At 38.3% G+C, this 24,146-nt stretch overlaps 1 protein-coding gene across 2 annotated transcripts in view; it reads left to right on the top strand.

The window, feature by feature from the left end:
• The window catches only part of SH3GL2 (SH3 domain containing GRB2 like 2, endophilin A1), a 226,215-nt gene that overhangs the window by 159,116 nt on the left and 42,953 nt on the right, over positions 1-24,146 (top strand). The window contains exons 1-2 of one of the 2 annotated variants that reach the window (XM_028835144.2): positions 4,864-4,937; positions 15,732-15,800. In XM_028835144.2, the coding sequence (XP_028690977.1) occupies positions 15,792-15,800 (9 nt within the window). In that variant the 5' untranslated portion in view covers positions 4,864-4,937; positions 15,732-15,791. Of the gene's footprint in view, positions 1-4,863; positions 4,938-15,731; positions 15,801-24,146 lie in introns of those variants that run through there. The other variant, XM_015117643.3, reaches the window with a different exon arrangement.

Below are 24,146 nucleotides of genomic sequence, written 5' to 3'. Positions count from 1 at the left end.
TTGTTTTAATCCTAAGACTGCTGAAGTTGCTTATCAGCTTAAGGAGTTTTTGGGCTGAGATGATGGGGTTTTGTAAATATCCAATCATGTAATCTACAGACAGAGACAGTTTGACTTCCTCTCTTCCTGTTGGAATACGCTTTATTTCTTTCTCTTGCCTGATTGTCCTGGCCAGCATTTCCAATATTGTGTTGAATAGGAGTGGTGAAAGAGGGCATCCTTATCTTGTGCTGGTTTTCAAAGTGAATGGTTCCAGCTTTTTGCTCATTCGGTATGATATTGGCTGTGGGCTTGTCATAAATAGCTCTTACTATTTTGAGATACATTCAGTCAATACCTGGTTTATTAAGTGTTTTAGCATGAAGGGGTGTTGAATTTAATCAAAGGCCTTTTCTGCATCTGTTGAAGATACTCTCCTGAATTTTAAATGACAGGTCAAACATACTCTAAGTTGCTCTAAATATGACGTGAATGGATGGTAATTCAACAAAGTGGCAAAATTTTCAGGAAACTATAATTCATTGGGAAAATTTCTCTTAGACTTCAGAAAATTAAATCTCACTGAAGATTTTAATATGCTGTGTAAGGAGAGGAACCAAAACAAAAGGATAGAAACAATTTTTTAAGTAAGTGCACACTTAAGCTTACTTAGAGAACAGGATGTTTTTATTAGCAGATTTGGGACTTGAGGCATGCAAAACTTTTGGAGAGAGCCATATGTTCTTGTGCATGCCAGCCTTGCGACAGTCACGACTCTGGTTCTGCAGATGAAAGCAAAACGTTGTATAGCCCTTATGGTAGGAATGATACCTTTTCCTAAAGCAGTGTCCTTTGGTTATGCCAAGCTGTTATTTGGCTGAGTGGCTTTGCACTAAGTATATCTAGAGTGATGTTTTAAAATTATAAATGTTATGTTTCTCCCTGCTATGGACTGAATGTTTGTGTTCCCCCAAATATATGTTGAAGCCCTAATGCCTAATGTGATGGTATTTGGAGATGGGGCCCTTGGGAGGTATTTAAGGTTATATGAGTTCATGAGGGTAGGACACTGCTGATGGAATTCATGCCCTTATAAGACGAGGAAGAGGGAGGGAGGCGGGGGGGGGGGGGAGAGAGAAAGAGAGAGACAGACAGAGACAGAGACACAGAGAGAGAGAGAGAGAAAGAGAGAGCATCTTTCTCTCTCCACACAACCACAGAGGAAGGTTTATGTGAGGACACAGTGAGAAGGCGAAGGCAGCCACATGCAAGCCAGGAATTGAGCCTTCACCAAAAACCAACCACGTTGGCACCCTTATTTTAGGCTTCTAGTTCTAGAATCACAAGAAAGTAAATTGCTGTTGTTTAAGCTACCTGGTCTCTGGTATTTTGTTATGACAGCCCAAGCTGACTTAATAGACTCCCTCATTGCTGTTAGGATGGAAGCCTTTGTTTCGTCCAAAGGGGCTTGCAGGTTCTGGCTTTTGCCAGTGTCTTCAGCTTCATCTCAAGTGCTCTCTCCCTTCCTCTCTGATTTTCATTGGTGCTGGTCTCTTGGAGGAGCCATGCTTTCCCTATTTACCCCTGGGCCTTTGCACATCCTCCTCACAGTATCCTCAGTGCCTGACATACAAAAGATATTCAGTGACTATTTTTAAATGAACAAGTGGCAGAAATTACAAGGTAGTCAGGTTCTGACCTGTGATGGCGGAGGAGGAGATACTGTGGAAGGGAAACAAGCATATAAAAAAGACAACACATTTGACTGTCATGTTATGTCTGATCATGACTGTTTTAAATGACATGAGCGTTGAGTAGGCCAACTCACTTTCACTCTTTTTTCAGACTTCATCATATTCTCAACAACAATCATAGCAGCACATTAATATTACCCTTTAAAACATAAACTGTTAAGGTAGTGCTGTTGGGAGATTGTGACCGGAGTTGTTAGTTACTTTTTTTTCCTGGAACTGACTTTTGCCCTCAAGGTTTGCCAGTGCAAGAGGTATATTTGGTGGGAAAGAGGAAAAGACAAATACAATGATGGTTTAGGGGAATGATATCAAAGAGAATTAATTAGAAATTGGAAGTTAAAGGAAGAATAAGCAGAACAAATTAGTATAGAGGTTGGTATACTGTTCCACTGCCTCCTTGTCTGCTGATATATTCTGGAGCATGTATCAGGCCTGCACTAGGCACTGGGAAAGAGGGATGAACAAGATCAAAATCACTGCCTTGCAGGAACTCAAAAAATTTGTAGAGACATGCATATAAACAACGATACTTTAAAATACTATCTAACAATACTATCTAAAAGGGGCCATGGGAGCACAAAGGGGTTTGGAAGTCTTCATGGGGAAGAGTATAATTGGCCTAGTAATAATGTGATTCAATAGGCCTATAGGCAAAGGAAGGAGATTATGGATTTATTATTGAAGGACATTAAAGCCTAATTGATTTTAATCAATTCTTGTTCATTTCCAAGAAAGTGTTTACCAACAGCTTTTAACAATATAAACAGATATAAGAAGCAAATTTTTAAAAATTTAAAAGATTTTTGCACACTGAAGTTGCATATTGATTATAGCCAACCCAAATAGATCCTTTCCTGGAAACAGAATTTTGATTGGGTTTGGAATCAGGGGACCTGGGTTTCAGTCCTCTCTCTGTAACACCTGGCTGTCTGAACATAGCACACCTGGTCACTTCACTCCCCACGTCCTCAGCAGTTCTTACTGCTGCTGCCTTCCTCACTCTTCAGCACAAGTATGTACCTGTGGGATGATATCTTCCCATCAAATCATAAGTTTGCTTCTGCAGTGATTCTTTTTTGATGGGTGGTCAGACCTCCTCATTCCTACAACCTTCACCCCACATCAAAAGTGTAATCCTTCGTTTTGCCAAAACAAAACAAAACTAGACTGCATAGGCTAGTGAATGTGTTTATTTCCCTCTCACATTCCCTTAACCTCTGCTTGCCAGCTCAGTGAACCAGTGTACTAAAGAGCTCTTGTAACCTGAGTTGATTTGATAAGAAAACTTAATATAGGTCCCTTCTAGAAAGTGCACTCTCAGTAGAGAATTGCATTTTGAAATGTAAATCTCAAGTTCATCACTCCATAACAGGTGTCCACAGGCACATTATTTTGCTTTTCAAGATCATCTGGAATGACACCCTTTAGACTAATTGCCCTCAACCTTTTAATTTACCTGGATTTTTGGAAAGTATCTGTGCTTCCTCCTTCAGCCACATGTTTGTCTGAGGCAGAAGCATTTTGGAAGTTTATAGTTACCATATCCGTGAGTTTTCATATGATATCACCTTGTTCTTAGGTAACAGGACATATATTGGTGCTCATAGATTGACACTAATCTCTTGCATTGGTGAAGTACTTTACAGTTGACAAAGCACTTACTCAATTATATTGTACAGTCTTCACATAACTTCATGTATAACTGCCCTGTGAGGTAGCTTTTATTTATCCACATATTAGAAAAGTTAAGAGGTAAGACAGTTTGCCCACAGTTATCAACCTAGTAAGTAGCACACAATGTCCATCAACAGTTGAATGAATAAACAAAGTATGGATTATCTATACAATGAAATATTATTCAGCCATAAAAGGAATGAAGCAGTGATGTATGTCACAACATGAGGAACCTTCAAAACATTATGTTATGTGAAACAAGCCAGAGACAAAACACCACATAATTATATTATTTCATTTATATAAAACATAGTAGGTAAACCATAGTAGGTAAATCCATAGAGACAGAAGTATATGTGTGGTTACCAAGGGTGGGGTGGAGTTGGGGGAAGGAGCCTGGGCAGTGAATGCTGTAAAAAAATTCTTTTTGATATGATGAAAGTGGTCTAATATTAGAGTATGGTGATGATTACATAACTCTGTAAATACACTAAAAATCACTGGATTGTATACTTTAAGTGGATGAACCTTTTATGGGATATAAATTATATATTTACAAAGTAATGCATTTTATCTTCTTTCCCCTACATTCCAGAGCTAAAGGACAAGTAACTTCAAAAGTGCTGCCTTCGGGCTCCCTTCCTGGTACATATTCTGCTTCACTTTTGCCACATCATGAGAAGGGGTAGCCAGTCTCTTAAAAGTCTTTTCTTTCTAAATATTCCTCTATCTCTTCCTCTCAGATCTCACTTGACCAACTAAAAGGACAGCCTCCTAGAATCCTGATATTCGCTACCTACCACTCACTGGCAGATGTTGACATTAGCACATTACTAAGCCTAAGCAGAGTTAAAAGGAGACTGTTTCCTGTGTCCTTTCTGTATTTTGTTTTTTGACACATTTTCATCAGAGCTCTGCAAGCAGTCAACTCATTCAAGAGCAAGTCTTCCACATGGCTTGAAAAGCACTAGGCAGAAACTTGAAAGAAAAGAAAGCCATTAGTGCTGGGTTGGAATCCTGCAATAGTACTTAGCGCCTGTCTTCAGTTTAGTGTATGAGTATAAGCACGCTAAATCTATAGAAAATCCAGAAATGTCTGTTATTTATAAAATGCTCCCTATATATTTGTGTGTGTGCATGTATGAGATTTGTATTTATGTAAGAGTGTGACATATAACTACAGTTGACCCTTGAACAATACTGATTTGAACTATGGGGTCCGCTTATGCACGGATTTTTTTTTTCAACCAAACGTGGATGGAATATATAATATTCATGGGATGTGAGCCCTGCCTGTGCAGAGAACCAACTTTTTGTATATGTGAGTTCTACAGGGCCAGCTGAGGGACTTGAGTATGTAAGATTTTGGTAGGCACAGGGATTCTAGGTTCCAGAACAATCCCCTGCATACAATGAGGGACAACTCTATTGGCACAGAGTTGACTGAGGCAGTAGGAAATGGAAAGATAAAGCTGGCAGCTCTGTCCATACGTGGAAAGCGTAATGGGAAGGAAGAGCTTAAGTTAGCAGGTAGGTGGTGTGGGATTCAGTGACATTACTCTGCATATATGTTTCATCTATTGCAGCAGCCTTTCGTGTTACATACTTATACTCTGTGGGGGCAGAGGACAAGTACAGTTCTGATACCTGAGACTGTGCGAAGAAAACAAGCCAGGAATTTGTGTAGTAGGGGAGCCTCCACAATTTCTTGTCTGATTCAGCATAAGCCTGTATTGTTTATCAGCAGGGAGTCAGCTGCAGTGCAGGCAGCAGACCTCACGGCTTGGGGTGGAAGCAAAGTGGAGCATCTGTCAGTGCATAGCCTTCTTAGGCGGTGATGAGCTGCTTAGCATTCAGGACATTCAGCCCAAGATTATAAATGAAATGTGTTTGTGTATGTATGGATGAATGGATATGTATGTCTGCCCTGTCATTAGGAGGCTTTTTACATTTTTTGATTTAGATCATAGAATTACCACAGATATTAATTTTCAAATTTCATACCTCAGACAGGAATCCTTCTTTCTGGGAGTTTTGTGTGGTTATATTTTTGGTCCTAATTTCTCAGTAACAGGACTTTTATTTCCTCCATAGAGAAGTCAGTGATTTTTCTGTCTGGGGTCTCTTCTTGCATGCCCCCTGGTAGCCGATCCACTTTTATGACTACCTCTGCAGTCTCTTTATATCTCTTTCTTATTGTTAGCTAAGGTAAAGCTTATGATTTATTATTGCATCTATGAGCATGGTGCCAGTAGCTTCCTTTGGCTTAGGAAGGAAGAACATTTATCTCAGGATAGAGCTTCACTGCCACATTTGGTGACATAAAATGCTATATGGAGAACTGACTATACTGAGGTGTGAAATACATGTAGGAAGTCTCTCAGATATATTCAAATATCCATCAGCTTGCAGTCTGTCCCTGATGTTGGCTTTCTGCAAAGCTGAAATGCCTACCTTGAATGGATGGGAAAAAACTGTCCAAGTCTTAGAGCCCTGCAGCCATCAATTACTGTACTTATCATGAGCATTTCCTGTGGTTCCAAATGATATTTCTGTAGGCAGAAAGTGAGATGGAAGAGGGCAATATTGTACACAAAAACATGAGGAAATGAACAGAGCAGCATTGTTTACCATAGCAAAGACTTGGAACCAACCCAAATGCCCATCAATGATAGATTGGATAAAGAAAATGTGGCACGTATATACCATGGAATACTATGCAGCCATACAAAAGGATGAGTTCATGTCCTTTGCAGGGACATGGGTGAAGCTGGAAACCATCAATCTTACCAAACTCACACAGGAACAGAAAACAAAACACCACATGTTCTCACTCGTAAGTGGGAGTTGAACTTTGAGAACACATGGACACAGAGAGGGGAACATCACACACCAGGGTCTGTCGAGGGATTGGGGGATAGGGGAGGGATAGCATTAGGAGAAATACGTAATGTAGATGACGGGTTGATTGGTGCAACAAACCACCATGGCACATGTATACCTATGTAACAAACCTGCATGTTCTGCACATATATCGCAGAACTTAAAGTATAATTTAAAACAATTTTAAAAAGTAAATGAACAAATAAAATTTATCTGAGAAAAATAATATGGGGATGTAGTTCCTATTACCTGATTCCTAGTGTCTTTTGGATCATGCTTATTTTGTCTCTAAGCCCATTGTATTAACCTACATCACATATATGCAGTTTGCACTGCCGGAAGCTATCAGACTCTGTTACTCTAATGACTCTGAAAAGATTGTTTCAGCCGCACCCTACTGCTACCTCCTTGCCCATCCTCTGGGCTTGCTTATACTCATTAGGGAAACTTCTTTGAATGTTGTGACCTTGTTCTTTCCTGATTTTCCCTTTACTTTCTGTTTTTTGGTTTTGGTCGGTTTCTTTGGTTCTTTCCCTGCTTCATCTTTAATTGTTATTGATGCTCAGGGTTCCTTCCTTGACTCACAACTGTACTCTGGATGCATGTTCTCCCTGAGCAGTCACCTCTGAGCTCTGACAACACTGAAATATATGCACTCTCCTGTGCATATGCTACATTTGTTGCTTGTTTGCTTTTTGTCATATAGAAACTTCTATGTAATAAAGCTTCTTCCCGATCCCATGTCTGTTCATCTGGCTTACTAATTCCTTTCAGAATCAGCCCAGCCTACAGGAAGCTTTCCCCAGCCTACTCTTCTCTCTCAGCTATGTTCTAATTGTCCATGATGAACTCTGTACTTTTGTTAATGTATGTACACCATTGTATTGAAATGATTTGTTTATATATACAGTCACCTAAACAAAACTGCAGGTTCCCAGACAGCATGTGCCTATTTTATTTGCATTTAAAACCTTCAGTGCTTGCAAAGTCCCAGGTATATAGTAGGCATTCAATTTGAGTGCTGCTATATTCATTCCATTTGGTGGGTTTAATCTTAACATGTTTTTGTGTCTTTTTTTCTAAAGAATGGAACTTGTACCAAAATAACCCTAATCTGAAAAAAAAAAAAATGTGTCATAGCATTTTCTTTTTAAGCACCTTGCATAGTACTTTCTCTTTTCCTCCCTTTCCTAATATATGGTCTGCCTGTGTTATGCTATAAATAGTACTGCAGCAGGTAGAAATTGTAGCAGTTAGGGTTCTCCAGAGAAACAGAACAGTGATACATGGATATACATACACACATACATATGCATGCATATATATATACATATGTATACATATGTGTGTATGTATATATATGTGTGTGTGTGTATATATAGAGAGAGAGAGAGAAAGAGAGAGAGAATTTTATTTCAAGGAATTTCCTCATGCGGTTATGTTTGACAAGTCAGAAATCTGCAGGTCAGGTCAGCAGGCTCAGAAACTCTTGGTCAGAAGCTGATGCTTCAGTCTTGAGGCAGAATTCCTTCTTCCTCAAAGTCAGCTCAGCTTTGTCCTTAGGGCTTTTCCATTGATTGGATGAGGCTCACCCACATTATGAAGGATAATCTTCTTTACTGGAAGTCAACAGATTGTAGATGTTAACCATTTCCACAAAACAGCTTCACAGCTATTGCTTTAGTTTGGTTGAACAACTGGATACTGTAGACTTGTGAAGTTGATGCATGCAACTCACCATCACAGAAATAAGCATGAAATTTATAGTTGTAATGTATCTTAGAACTCTCCTGATTACCCAGGCCCACCCTGTTCTGGCCCCATTTTGTGGATGAGGACATAGGCCCAGGGTAGTTTGTAATTTCAATTCACAAAATTGGTTAGTAGAAAGGGGCTAGCCAGAAACTTTCTCTTAACAAATGAGAAATCCTGATTGACTTGCTTTGGACTTATCAACTGAGTCATCAAGCATTAGGTTCTAGACCACTTAGTAACCAGCTCAGAAATCCCAAAGTAATTACTAGCACTTTTTTTTTCCTCTTTATGAGTTGCTTTTTTTTTTTTTTTTTTTTTTCTCAAGGGGATTTATGACTAGCTTTAAATAGAATTCAAAAAACTACTACATGGCATAAATCAGACCTCAAGTCTTAGAGTCTGTTATTAGCAGACACTGTCTTTTTATATTTTGTGTAACTTCAATGGGTTATTGCAGTGGACTATGAAAATGTATAAAATTTTTTCCTATTGCCAGGGATGGGAAACTATGGAAATATCATCCCTGCTTGCTGAACTGCCCTCTTAAATTGCCCCTTATCCGATGATGAACTAAATTATTTGGGGGAGTTGAAAAATAGAGAAATGCCAGTTATTTTTTGTTCAGCACATTGTATATACTCAAAAAATTTTCTGTAATACAAAAACAGGAAACCTTGCAAATGAAACTATGGGTAGTTATAAACCATCTTTCCAGGAAGGAGCTGAAATCTCTGTATGATCCCTCTATCATAAATTTTTCCAACTTCTTTTGAAGGATGTAAATAATTTGCCCCATAGTCTATGGGAATTTTTCATCTTGGGGAAATGGGGCTGAAAAAGTTATTACTTTTAACCCCAGTGAACCACACCAGAAACAATCATAGCATCATACAAATCAATTTCTGCATTTTCCATAAAGTGTTTGGCAAGGAACAAAATAGGCTGGAAGCTGGGAAAAAGGCCAAGTACTTAACTCACTCAAACTTGTTTTAAAGTTTTTAGCTCTAGATATTCAAAGAAAATCAGTCTTCATCCTGTTGAATTTGTGGGAACATCACTGTTTTTTATATTATATAAAAGGAAACTTTCCAATTTTCTTAAATATACAATTTTTTGATAGTGAGAAATAAAATTATCTCAATTTAGATAGACAGAATGCCTTTACTCATTTTCTAAGAAAATGCTAAATTTCTGGATAGGAAAATAAATATGTATTTTTTGAAATCCATTTTCAAAACATCATGGCATTTAAGCATTCCAACTTAATGACAGCTGAGAAAGACTAGTGTGAGACATACATTGCGTAAAGTGAATCCACCCTGTCTATTATACATGGGGATACCACCATCTGGAAAAACAAGATCTATGTGTATTTAGCCAAATACCAAAAGAATACTGCTGAAATTTCACTCTTCTTTTTCCCTCTAAATATTTGATATGTCATCACGTATTGTATTGTATTTTTAAATGTTTTAGTACTTTACTAAATAACGAAGAATAACAAAGAGCTTTCGCACAGAGTCAGAGGATGGTCTTTTATTTATTATCAGAGGTGATGCCTTTCTATAAATATTGAGAATACAGTAGTGCCCTACAGGGCTAGTTATTATGTCTTTCTAAAGAGCTTGTGCATTAAGTAATGTTGTTCTTTAATAATACACTTAAATTACATTTAGATTTTTTTGCTAAATGTATATAATAGTTTAAAATTCCATCTTTCGTTTAAGACTGCTTATTAAGGAATAATAATCCCTTATTTAAATTATGCTCTTTGATAGTTGACAAAGGCCTTTTACACATATTTTCTCATCTAATTCTAAAAACAGAGTCAGTGTTAGATGATGTTGGTTTTCATTGCTCAGGTGAAGAAATTGAGGCAGCAAGAGGTTAGGTGTTTTCTTTTTCACACAACTATTAGGTGACATTTCCAAGACTGGAATTCATGTCTCTTGACTCTAAATCCAATTTTTAAAAAGCTTGCCTAAAGTGACTCTCATTTACTGAATTGTCATTGGTATTTCTTTGTACATATAAATAAATAATTTTATGGATTGCCCCATAATGCAGATTAGGCAGGATACTCTATGAATTCTGATTTCTACTCTTCAAACTTATGCATACTTAATTTATAGAATGTTAATTAAAGTAATTCTGTTTTAATATGAGTAAACAAATGGTGCTATACTTAAAATTATGGTGATTTTTCAAAAAAGTATTTTGGAAAAGTATTATATTTATTTTCCATCAAATGTATGTGAGTATACACACAAAAACACACTTGCCAACATTTGTGTATGTTTATATATACAAATATGTGCATATGCATATAAACTAAAATACATGTATTTAGATGGCACCAGGATTAATGAAAAGAATTAAGTCATTAATGCTAGTTGCAGTTGTAATGAAAGTCATTTAGTGGATGAATGCAGAATAGTTACAACGAAGATAGAATTTTCTTTAGCCTTGGCTGTAACTAAAATGTCATACATCATAGTTTGTTGAATTTTCTTGCTCTTTCCCTGTTGTTGATAGAGTAAAAGATATACTTTGGACTGGAGATTAAACTCTTAAGAAATACAGACCAATGCTGACTCATAGTTAAGGGTCCTTATTTAATTTACATGCAATTTTTAGTTTTAGAATAATTCATTGAGATAAATATTTTCTGCTCTGCTCTTCAAGCACTATGTTAATTACTGAAGACTCAGACATTTTCAAATAAAAGAACCTATGATAGATGATCTCTTCCGTTAGCAGCTTACAGTTCATATGAGCAAATACGCTCAGCAGTTTTACTCATGGAGTAGTTCATTCCAGGTAATCCAACAGATGATGTCTCATTAAGAGTGCAGAGGAAGTGCGATAACTTCCAGTTCGGATGGGGAGTCACAGATGATGGAGAAGATGTCATCTGGGTGGGCGTTTTTGGCAACTGGTAGAATTTGAAGATTAGAAAAGGGAAATACTTTCAGGTACAAAGCAGAGGGAACAAACAGCACATTTGGTGGATGGTAAGGAAACCTGGCTTTGCATGATGAATAGTGGCTGAACAAAATCAGGGAAATTCAGAGGTAAATAAACTGGCAATGTGGGAGGCATGAATAAATTTGGTCTTAAGTCTATTGAATTTCACTGATGATGCGATTTTCAAGGAGACCTTTATAAATGGCAGTTTGTAGGCACAGTAGTTGGCTCTTAAGCATTTAGTAAATGAAACACAATGCTGGGAAGAATCAGAGCCACCCCTAGAGGATGGAATGTCTTCTGCATAGAGGTGACAGCTAACTGGGGGAGGATGAGTCATTATTGGAAAGCAGGACAGCATCCTTTGGGCTGAAAACAGTAGTCATTTATTTAAGCTATCTCTGGCTGGTGGTTGTCTTTGACATTTTTCTTATTTGGTATAGGAAAAAATGTAGCACAAGATGTCCGATACTGCAGGCTTAAAATTAAGACTTTTAATTTAAAGCGTGAGTTGATTGTATTAGTTATTTTCTTTTTTGAAAATTGAGCTATTTGAAATACCATCCCAGAATGAGGTGGGCAGTCTTATTTGCCTTGGTTTATGCTGCCTCTAAGTCATCTTTACATTAGTATTTGCAATCTTTACTGAATACCTCTTGTGAGGAAGACAATAAAGAATAAGAGGAAAATGAGATTTTTAGTTTGTTGGGAATACAGAGTGTATGGGAAGTGTAATAGATTAGAAGTATAAAGTCTCAATGTTGTACTAAATGGGCACCTTTAAAGGTTTTGAACCATCAGTGTTTTTAGGCTTTTAGGTGGTACAGGGGATTTGTTTTTAGGAGTTGTTTTTAGGGTTTTTTTGGATGATATAGGGGGACATATTGGTTCACTTGTACTGTTCTGTTTGATTCTCATATCTTTTGCTTTTAAATAGGTGAACAATTTCTCAAATGGCAGATATGTTAAAGCGTACTAAGTGGCATCAGATAATATTCAGTACTGTAAAGTCTCAATTTTAGATATCACCTCGCTGGAAAAATAATAGCATCAAATAAGCGGTACCAGGTAAGGAGAAACAGAATTCATTATCAGTGAGCCTGTATTCCTTACCTTGATCCTTATGCATAAAATAAAAGGAAGTTTTAATAACATTATTTAAAGAAAAGGAAGAAAAAATATTTGCCATACTCCTAAGGAATGAGTCAGTTGTTACATAGTCCACTATGTTTAATTCAGGGCCTTGATAGATTTAGCTCCTTTGTGACTTGGAAAAATAGCCCAGAGAACAATATAGATGTTATTTTTAATATTACTTTTTCCTCCAGGAATCTAATTACATAAGAATTTTTTTATATCAACCAACCAGTCAGGCCAGTATCAGTGTCTAACTGCTAACATCATTCACTATATTCGGTGAACTGTCTCTGTCAGCAGCTCAAATGTCAGCTTTTATAGAGAAGAGAAAAGCTGTCTCTTGTTCTCATTCTCATTTCGGCACTCCTCCCTTTTTCTTCCTTTCCCTCTCTTCCTCCCTCTCTCTTTTTTGAACACACACACACACACACACACACACACACACACACACCCCAAATAGTTAAAGCCAATGGATTGATGACTTGACCTCAGTGTGTTGTCAAGACTAGTTCTGAATTGTTAATGGCCAGTGGGATCCAAGTATCTCATTTGATAGAATGATCTAGCTACTGTGGTGCTACGATGTTGATGGATGCAAGAGAGGAAATTAAAATCACTCTATATTTAACAATATAGGATTGAAAATGTGAGCTTTTGATAAGGGAAATAGTTTATTCTCTAGAGTTGGTCAAAACATGATTAACACAGGGTTACCAGGATTCTCTATTAATGAAGGCGTCTCTCAGCTATATGTTTCCTTGTGTGTCTGTTTTTTAAATGAAATTAAATATCACAGGTCACAGGTCACATGAGGGGTTGATCTGTGATTCTCTTTGACAAAAAAAGAATCTTGGAATATAGTGAGACAGTCATGTAGAATGGAGACAACAATTGATTTGGGGTTTTGTAGAAAATATTTCTTTATTGTGTGGGAGTTCAACTAGATTAGAGTTTCCTAACCCAAGTTTGGTGGTAAACTATGTACTTGAAAAATATGACACAAGAGGGAACTGACATGTGAGCTAAAACTGCTGTCACTGAGCAAAATGAGAGGGAATCGGTGTGACAGTAAAAATTGGTTTGGTGATACGGATAATATTATATTAATAACCTTTACTGAAACCTGAATATGCTCGTCCACTCACTGGCGGTTGTTTTTTTTTGTTGTTGTTGTTGTTTGTTTGTTTTTTTGAGTCTGAGTCTGAACTGTCACCGAGGCTGGAGTGCAGTGGCACAATCATGGCTCACTGTGGCCTCAACCTCCTGAGCCCAAGCAATTCTTTCACCTCAGCCTCCAGAGTATCTGGGACCACAGGTGCACACTACCATGTTCAAATAATTTATTTTTATTTTTGTAGAGGCAGAGTCTTACTTTGTTGCCCAGGCTGGTCTTGGAAATCCTGGGCTCAAGCGATCCTCCTGCCTCAGGCTCCCAAAATGCTAGGATTACAGACTTGAGCCACTGTGCCTGGCCTCATAGGTTCTCAACTGAATTCTAACCTCCCTCCCACCCAATTTCTAGTTTGGTAAAAACCCTTACGAATGCAGACCAAGAAGCTGGCTGACAAACAAGATCACAGTTGGTACAGGCTTCAGGTTAGGTGGTATTGATGTCAGACACATCCTAAATCTGTGAAGACTGCTGAAATAGGGCATCATCAGTCAGCATCACTCAGGGCACAAGTTAAGTGAGAGGGCTGATATCAAGAATTAAGAGTGAAGGCATGAGTACACCTCTAGCCTTCTGAGTCTAATGGAACTTCAGACAGAAACAGCCAGCACCACGGACAGCTCTTCAGAGCTGTTGGGTGGATTTAAAAACTCCTAGGGGTTTTTCCTGGAAAAACTGCTTCTATTTCTTCCTAGCTAAAGAGGTCTACTGTAGACAAGTATCGTACTTTATGCAACCCCCACTTTTTTCATCTGCAATGTAGTAATGATATATATTCTATATAGTTCTCCGGGTATACATATTAAATGATAAATTGAAAGTGAAAGTATTTGTCAGTGATACAAATTTAATAACCTTTCACTTTAAATCATTGCCCTTTATCTACCTAAGATTGTATTATGTCAAGGAAAATTGCCAGCTTCTTCTCAGAGTATGAAATAACAGTTAAATAAACTGATGGGAGAAACTGGGATACGGTAAACAGATACACATTTTATTGGTGAGAGATGAGAACTAGGATTTATTGTATACCGTTAGGTTCAAACATATGCTCTTATAATTCTTATGCCATTTAATTTTCATAACCACTCTGTGTTCCTATCAAGGAATGGAGCGTCAGTCCATGTCATGCTCTTCCACTGTGCCATATTTCTCCTATTCCTACTGATGGGGTGGAATGGGTGGCATCTGGTATGCAGGGCCAGAGTGATGGTAGAGTTCCAACTCGTGGCTGTCCCGAGAGTGGTCTCTTTTGAGAGTTTTCCTGATGGCAGGAAGTGGAAGTGAAGAACAGACAGAGGGGGTAAGGAACACAGCTTAGGCCCCCCAACAAGGAGATATCAGCGCATTCCTGGCCACGAGGTGGAGCAGGATATCCAGGGGCCCTTTGGAGGGAGGTGAACCAGGTTGTTGCTGAGTTTACTGTGGGTTGGTCATGGTAGGAATCTTCTCAAAGACCCTTAACCTAGCTGATATTGAAGGAAATTAAAAATCATACTTTGATATCTGTGTGTGATAACTTTATGTAATACAGTGACAGCTTAGGGAAAAGCATCTATCTTTACAATTAGGGTATTTTAAAGGGAATGAAAAAATCTTGTGCCATTAACGTTTAGTATTTCTGTCTTTGATAAAACCAGAGTATATTTTGTGTGATCCCTTGGTGTTTAATTTGAATCATTATTTCAGAACAATTTCAGAACATAATAGTGTATCTAATTTTTATGAACATGAGTTTTACGTGTGATTAATGACTCTTTTCATTTGTTATTTGACAAATATAAAATGTGTGATAAAAATGATCAAGTAGCAAAGAAATGCCCTCAACAACTTTCCATATGTTTTGTCTTGTGTACATAAGGATGTAGACAGCTTTATGAGACAGACTATACTATACAAGTACTTTTGTATAGTACAAAATCTGAAGATTAGCTGGGCTGAGACTTTTTTCTTTTTATAACAGCTTGATAGATGTTTGTGATTATCTGTTCAATAGCCCATTTAGGACTAGGTTGAAGAAACAGCAATTTTCTACATAGGTAGCATTTTAGATCTATTATCAGAGGGAAATGATTATTGTATGGTGCTGTTGTCCTTTAGAACTTTCAAGAGGAAAATGTTAGGATTAGGTAGTTATATAATGATTTATTTGATGGAAGGAGCACTGAGGTTGAAATCAGAAGATACAAATTTGAATGCTTGCTTTTATACCCACCAGATGCATAGCCTTTAGTAAGTTGTTCAGACCGTCAGAGCCACAGTCTGCTGTTATAAAAATGAGACTCTCCACGTAACTCAGGGAATGGTTGTGAGATTACATTAGATGATATTTGCGAAAGTGCTTAAAATGTCTAACACATTTTTTAAAGAAACTGTTTATAATAATCCTCCTTTGTGTTTATTTTCTACAGAAAGTGAGTGAGAAGGTTGGAGGAGCTGAAGGAACCAAGCTAGATGATGACTTCAAAGAGATGGAAAGGGTAAGCCTTCACTACTGCCTAGTGTTCCCTTTGACATAAAAATGTCTGCCATAATTAGAGGAGAAGAGAAAACGGGAGAGGGCAACTGTTTTCCACTGGTCTCTGAGAATACATTTTGTTATTTACAACTACTTTTCATATATATTTTAAAACATAAAATGTAAAATATTCTGTCTTCCCTTTGTACTGTCCTGAGAGCAAAACCTCAGTGAGGGTGAAAGGTCACAATGCGCTTTTCCTGATGGGTTTCATCATCATTTTTAAAAAATAAGGACAGCATTGAGCTGATGTTTGACTTAGGGTGAGATGGGTAGAAAAGAAGCTGTAGAATGACATCCGAAATGTTTTTGGGAGAGTTTAAGTCACTTTCTGGCTTTAAGGACCTTCCTTACTAGATGATTGGCCAGAGGCAGCCAGGTATAGTGGAGAGAATACAGTTTTGGAGCCTGTCCGACCTTGGCTCAAACTTCCCTTTCTACCATGTGTCGCCAAAGTCCATCTATTGGTCAGAGACTCTTTTTACTATTTTATTATTATTATTGTTATGATTTTTTGAGATGGAGTCTCACGTTGTTGCCCAAGCTGGAGTGCAGTGGCATGATCTTGGCTCACTGCAACCTCCGCCTCCTGGATTCAAGCGATTCTCCTGCCTCAGCCCCCTGAGTGTCTGGGATTACAGGCGCACACCACCACATCTGGCTAATTATTGTATTTTTGGTAGAGATGGGGTGTTACTATGTTGGCAAGGCTGGTCTCGAACTCCTGATCTGCCCACCTCAGCCTCCCAAAGTGCTGAGATTATAGGCGTGAGCCACTGCGTCCGGCAGAGCCCCTTTTTAAGTGAATGTAAAGTGAGAATACTAATACTCATTTGGGGGATTTTAGTTAAGGATTAAAAATAATGTAGCTTATTTAGCTTTCTGCTTAAAAGATAGGTTCTCAGCAAGTGAGGGTACAAGTGATGAACAAAACATCTTATTTTATTTTTCTTGGGACATAAGCCATGTTTTCTCTTTTACTTTTACTTTAAGGCTCTTCAGAGCAAGTGATACTTAGGGTTATGATTAAAAGTGTATATTACATTGTGCACAGAAACATTTTAGGTCTTAAGTGGGTGGTGGGTAATGGATCTGAGAGTACCAATCCTGTACTTGAACAGAAGAGGATGTTGCAATCCTGTGGCACCTAGAAACCGCATTTAAGCATTGTTAAGAATATTGCTTGTGTACTTCATTATAACAAACCAATTTTTTAATATTCTGATTTTTATTCTACTAGAAGTTTTTTAGGGACTGGATATTTTTTTAGTCTACATCAGATCCAACAGGCTACCTCAGTTTTGCTGTTTTTACTATGTTTGTATGAAGAGTCAAACAAAAAATTCCTAGGTATACATCAGTGTAGTATGGGAAATTTAAAAAAATCCTAGGTACTTTCTGCCTTGTCTTTTTTAGTTTTTCTCTTGAAGAGTTTATTGATGAATTCAATAAATATTTTCTTTGTGTCTTCCATGAACCAGGAGGTAGGATATAGACAAGGTTCCTGAGTGCATGAAATTCATAGTCTAGTGGGGAGGGCAAACTTGGGGCAAGTAATGACCAGCGTGGCAAGAAGGAAAACTCATGGGGCTACAGAAGCCCAGCACAGTGGAAACTCACCCATACTGCATTGTCAAGGAGAACCTTCCTGACAGTTAAGTGAAGACGGGGAAGAGTTAGCAGAGCCTGGTAAAGGAAACAGCCTGCAAGCAGGCAAGAGGGAATAGCTGAGTTCCTCCCTCCCCCCCAAAAAAAGATAAGTTGCCAAGAGGCAGGGTTTTGTGAAATCAGATTGCATAGTATTGACCCAGCTGGTCATTCTGGCTAAGTTCTTGAGATAGACCTCACTGATGCGTACCCGCTGGTGAGGAGATTTTATACTGGAATTTTGAGTCCCAGCCTTCAGAAGTGTGGAAAACCAGACTTACGGCTGAGGTCTGCCTGCTACGTGCTCCAGGTAGACCAAAGTCTGCATTGGTTCCTATTTCTTATCTCTGGATGGTTCTAAATACCACCTGATCCTCAACCCAAACTGGTAGCCACTAATATCTATAGTTCTGGAAATAGCATTTTACCCATCAATCTTGTAAAGCATCTGACACTCCAGGAACTGACACACATTTCCAAAATGTCTTGTCTTTGACTTTTCTACTGCCCATAAAATTGGAGTTCCTCACGTTTCATTCGAGCAGCCCATGGGTTAATCAGCCTCTGTCTTCACCCAGTCTTGCTTGATCCCTCCTTGTCCTTTGATGCTCCTCCTTCCCTGCACCCCTGGAGAGCATTTATAGTATGGCACGTGGCCAATGTCATGTAATTCATGAAAGATTAGGCAGGTATTTAGGAATTTGGAACTAAGTACCAGGAATCAGAATTTGACACTTCCTTTTAGCATCTGCTGGTACTAAAGGGAATAAGCTAGGCAGCTCACTGTCTAAACTGAGACAAACTAACTTTCTGTTTCTTAAATGAGACTAAAAAGAATAGGAAATTTGGATACCTGAGTAGAATCTATCACTGAGCAACTAATTAGACCTTTGGAGATTTATTTTGATGAGAAATGTATGCCAGTTTTGCAAACTAATTGAAATAAAAGAGAATCCTGCAAGGATTTTACTTTAGGCAAATACCAACAGACCTTTCTCTGAGTCTGAAAGTAAGGCATAAGGATTATTTCTCCTAATTTATAGAAATGTTTCTGAAGCTTTTATTTCAAAATACAGATATTCCGGCAACAAAGTAAACTTCTGATTGACTGAAGAACATACTCATGGCTCTTTACTTGGGTTTTTACCTGAGTAAATTGAGAGATTTAGGTTTCAGTGCAGTGTGGAAATTGTTTTGCTCTGTTTAATTCTGTTTATCTTTTGTTTCATCTGTGTCTCTATTGCAAATTTTGTACTCTCGACCCATGCTAAATTTACATGGATAGTGTAAGATTTATGTGGTAATTGAAAAGCACTTGCTTTGGATTTAGACTCTCAAATCTTTTCTCTCCTGTTAATTTATTATTCACACAAATGTTTTAGCTCAGTGTTCCCAAGCAGACAGAAGAATTGCCTTTCCATAGTTGGTTTTCTGCTCATCAGGCATTTGGGGTAGAGAGACCTTTGCTCATCTGTATTCTCGGAGGTGCAATTAGATAACAAAATGAAATAAATTAGAGGTTTGCTTTAAGCAGCACTACTGGGAGAGAGAAGTGGGTTTTCCTAGGGGTGTTTCTCTAATCAGCCACCCCAGCCGCTCTCTGGCTGAGGTGCAGTAAAATCAGCATGTGTATCCCTTAGCTCTGCAGCCCTCCTCTCCCTGAGCTGATTGGATGGAATCCTGCGGCTGTGCTGTCTCTGTAGGATCCCTGCCCATCATTATTTCTCTCCTCTTAAGTGCCTTGCATGGAAATCTTTTTGTTTTCATTTTAAATGCTGTCTGTTGCTTACAAGCTTTGTTAAACACAGGCTACATGTCTTACTCTGGTGCAACATTGGAGGATTTCTTCTTTGAAAACCTATAGGTTTTTTTTTGTCAAGAGGAAGTTCTAAAATTTGAAGAACTCTGATTCCTTCTCAAATTTTCTCAGTTGTTGCAATGATTGTGTAGTTTTTTGTTGTGTTTACAGTTACATTCATTAATTTATTCAGAACGTGCCTCCATGTTAAGGCACTATCCCTGTCTTCAAGGGGCTTCCAGTTTTGATTTTTAAAAAATAGGTACGTAAATCAGTACCTTACAGAACATAGTGCTTGGTGTCCTGGGGAGGATTCCCATGGAATCTTCAGGCTGGGTATATCAGGCTTTCTAGAAGAGAGAAGGTGTCTGAGCTAAATCCTGAACATGTCTCTTGTCCCTGATTTTATGGTTCATTCAGAATTCTAAGCTGAGGAATATAGTATCGCTTTTGCAGCCTGAAAATTATCCTGGGAAATCTCTACTGTTGAACCCAGAAGATGTACTAGGGATAGAAACATGTCTATAGGTGCTTCAACAAAAATGGGATTCTTTTTAAGGAGCAGCCTTGAGTTTTAGGAAGAGTAAGTTGTTGAGAAAGAATGCCATTTTGTATGAGAGTAAGAGAGGATTATTGGCAGAGTCGGTGTGGAGAAAGTCCAATAGGGAAATGTCCATGGTCATTATCTTCATACACTCAGTCACTGGGTGGAGAGGGGTTCAATTTTTCTATCCAGCCCAAGTGGTAGAGCTAGAATTAAGGAGTAGAAACCATGGGGAGATAGATTCTGGCTCAAAACTTTTGGCTCTCAAAGCTGGGTTTTTGGTGTGTGTTTTTTGTTTTGTTGTTTTGTTTGTGTGTGTGGTTTCTTTGCCTCAGGAATGACTGAATTCCCTATCACTGCCCATGTTTGACTCCCTAGTTCCCACTGCCCGTGTTGGAGCACAGGCCGACCCGCTAGTTCCCTGCCATCATGTGAGGCACACCAGTCATCTCTTGTGAGTTTTGTGTTTAGTGATTTGTTACTAATAATGTCACTTTTTAATGATGTCACTCTTACTTGGATTCCAGCGATCTCTCTCAAGTGGGAGAGAAAGGAGTAGAGTTCCAGCTAGAATGCTCTGAGCAACACATATCCCCGAGTGCACCTATGGACGTCTCCTTCATGGTGTGATAGGAAAGGGGGAGGCATGGAGCATTGTGCTAAGACACACACCCCCTAGTGTGGGGATGTAAGAAGGGCCAGAGTCCCAAACAAGATGAGCTGTTAAGACATCTTTCTCCTTAGTCTGAAATTCAGTGATAACAAGCTTCCTGTAAGTTACATGTTTGCAATATAGTTCCAAGCTTATATTCATTAAAGGTAAGGACCAAGAAAATTAACAGCAAAAAAATACATTGGAGCAATCACAGCATTCTAATAACCTTGTTTGTTTTTCTTTTTAACACGTCGTCAGTTGGGCTTTCTGAATACATAAGATAATGCTTTAAATCATGGCAGCTTGGGGACAGATGCATTAACTCTTCCGAGTCAGTAGGGGACTATTAAAAACATCACTCTTGTACCTGCCTGTATCTCGCTGCCAGACAGACCTTCCCAGGACACTGTTTTCATCATGTCTCCGTGATTGTTTATTTAGCTGTTCTTGTTCAGGAGTCTCAGTACTTTAAGTGGGTGTGTATACATTATTAATAGTTGCATTTTCTTCAGTGACAGAGAAGTTAAGAATTTGAACATATTTTAGTTTTTCATATGACATTTTAACATTTATGTTACCACTGTGAGTTACCCCATGTTCAAGTGGGCAATTCATCTACTTATTTATCTAATTTATTTATTTACTTATTTGGAGATTGAGCTCTCTCTCTTTTGTCCAGGCTGGAGTGTAGTAGCTCAATCATGCTCACTATCACCTCAAACTTCTGGGCTCAAGTGATCCTCCTGCCTCAGCCTCCCAGGTAGCTGGGACTACAGGCACACACCACCATGCCTGGCTAATTTTTATTATTTATTTTATCTTTGAGGTCCAATTTATTTCTTTTTTTAAACTTATTTTAAGTTCAGGGATACATGTGCAGGTTTGTTACATAGGTAGACGTGTCGTGGGTGTTTATTGTACAAATGATTTCATCACCCAGGTATTAAGCCTAGTACCCATTAGTTATTTTTCCTGATCGTCTCCCTCCTCCCACCCTCCACCCTCCATTACGTCCCAGTGTGTGTTGTTCCCCTCTATGTGTCCATGTGTTCTCATCATTTTTGTCCCACTTATAAGTGAGAACATGTGCTATTTGGTTGTCCCTACCTGCATTAGATTGCTAAAGATAATGGCCTCCAGGTCCATCCATGTCCCTACAAAGAACCTGATCTCTCTTTTTTATGGCTGCTTAGTATTCCATGGTGTATACATATCACATTTTCTTTATCTAGTCTGTCATTGTTGGGCATTTGGGTTGGTTCCATATCTTTGCTATTATTAATAGTGCTGCAGTGAAAACATGTGTGCATGTGTCTTTATAATAGAACAATTTACATTTCTTTGGATATATATAGAATAATGGGATTGCTGGGTCAAATGGTATTTCTGTCTTTAGGACTTTGGGGAATCACCACACTGTCTTCCACAATGGTTGAACTAATTTACAGTCCTACCAACAGTGTATTAAAAGACACAGACTGGCAAATTGGATAAAGAGTCAAGACCCATCAGTTTGCTATATTCAGGAGACCATCTCACATGCAGAGACACACATAGGCTCAAAATAAAGGGATGGAGGAAGATCTACCAAGCAAATGGAAAAAAAAAAAAAAAAAAAAAAAAAAAGCAGGGGTTGCAATCCTAGTCTCTGATAAAACAGACTTTAAACCATCAAAGATCAAAAGAGACAAAGAAGGCCATTACATAATGGTAAAGGGATCAATACATCAGGAAGAGCTAACTATCCTAAATATATATGCACCCAATACAGGAGCACCCAGATTCATAAAGCAAGTCCTTAGAGACTTACAAAGAGACTTAGACTCCCATACAATAATAATGGGAGACTTGAACACACCACTGTCAACATTAGACAGATCAATAAGACAGAAAGCCAACAAGGATATCGAGGAATTGAATTCAACTCTGCACCAAGTGGACCTAATAGACATCTACAGAACTCTCCACCCCAAATCAACAGAATATACATTCTTCTCAGCACCACATCGCCCTTATTCCAAAATTGACCACATAGTTGGAAGTAAAGCACTCCTCAGCAAATGTAAAAGAACAGAAATTATAACAAACTGTCTCTCAGACCACACTGCAATCAAACTAGAACTCAGGACTAAGAAACTCAATAGAAACCACTCAACTACACGGAAATTCAACAACCTGCTCCTGAATGACTACTGGGTACATAACAAAATGAAGGCAGAAATAAAGATGTTCTTTGAAACCAATGAGAACAAAGTTACAACATACCTGAATCTCTGAGACACATTTAAAGCACTGTGTAGAGGGAAATTTGTAGCACTGAATGCCCACAAGTGAAAGCAGGAAAGATCTAAAATTGACACCCTAACATCACAATTAAAAGAACTAGAGAAGCAAGAGCAAACACATTCAAAAGCTAGCAGAAGGCAAGAAATAACTAAGATCAGAGCAAAACTGAAGGAGATAGAGACACAAAAATCCTTCCAAAAAATCAATGAATCCAGGAGCTGGTTTTTTGAAAAGATCAACAAAATTGATAGACCGCTAGCAAGACTAATAAAGAAGAAAAGAGAGAAGAATCAAATAGACGCAATAAAAAATGATAAAGGGGATATCACCACCAGCCCCACAGAAATACAAACTACCATCACAGAATACTATAAACACCTCTACGCAAATAAACTAGAAAACCTAGAAGAAATGGATAATTTCCTGTATACTTACACTCTCCCAAGACTAAACCAGGAAGAAGTTGAATCCTTGAATAGACCAATAACAGGCTCTGAAATTGAGGCAATAATTAATAGCCTACCAACCAAAAACACTCCCGGACCAGATGGATTCACAGCCGAATTCTACCAGAGGTACAAGGAGGAGCTGGTACCATTCCTTCTGAAACGATTCCAATCAATAGAAAAAGAGGGAATCCTCCCTGACTCATTTTATGAGGCCAACATCATCCTGATACCAAAGTCTGGCAGAGACGCAACAAAAAAAGAGAATTTTAGACCAATATCCCTGATGAACGTCGATGCAAAAGTCCTCCATAAAATACTGGCAAACTGAATCCAGCAGCACATCAAAAAGCTATCCACCATGATCAACTGGGCTTCATCCCTGGGATGCAAGGCTGGTTCAACATACACAAATCAATAAATGTAATCCAGCATATAAACAGAACCAAAGACAAAAACCACATGATTATCTCAATAGATGCAGAAAAGGCCTTCGACAAAATTCAACAGCCCTTCATGCTAAAAACTCTCAATAAATTCGGTATTGATGGAATGTATCTCAAAATAATAAGAGCTATTTATGGCAAACCCACAGCCAATATCATACTGAGTGGGCAAAAACTGGAAGCATTCCCTTTGAAAACTGGCAGAAGACAGGGATGCCCTCTCTCACCACTCCTATTCAAAATAGTGTCTGAAGTCCTGGCTAGGGCAATCACGCAAAAGAAAGAAATCAAGGGTATTCAGTTAGGAAAAGAAGAAGTCAAATTGTCCCTATTTGCAGATGACATGATTGTATATTTAGAAAACCCCATCGTCTCAGCCCAAAATCTCCTTAAGCTGATAAGCAACTTCAGCAAAGTCTCAGGATACAAAATCAATGTGCAAAAATCACAAGCATTCTTGTACACCAGTAACAGACAAACAGAGAG

The sequence above is a fragment of the Macaca mulatta genome, chromosome 15 (assembly GCF_049350105.2).
Source record: "Macaca mulatta isolate MMU2019108-1 chromosome 15, T2T-MMU8v2.0, whole genome shotgun sequence".
NCBI lineage: Eukaryota > Metazoa > Chordata > Mammalia > Primates > Cercopithecidae > Macaca > Macaca mulatta.
Note: the sequence above shows the minus strand (reverse complement) of the source record. Positions and strands in the feature narration are given on the sequence as shown.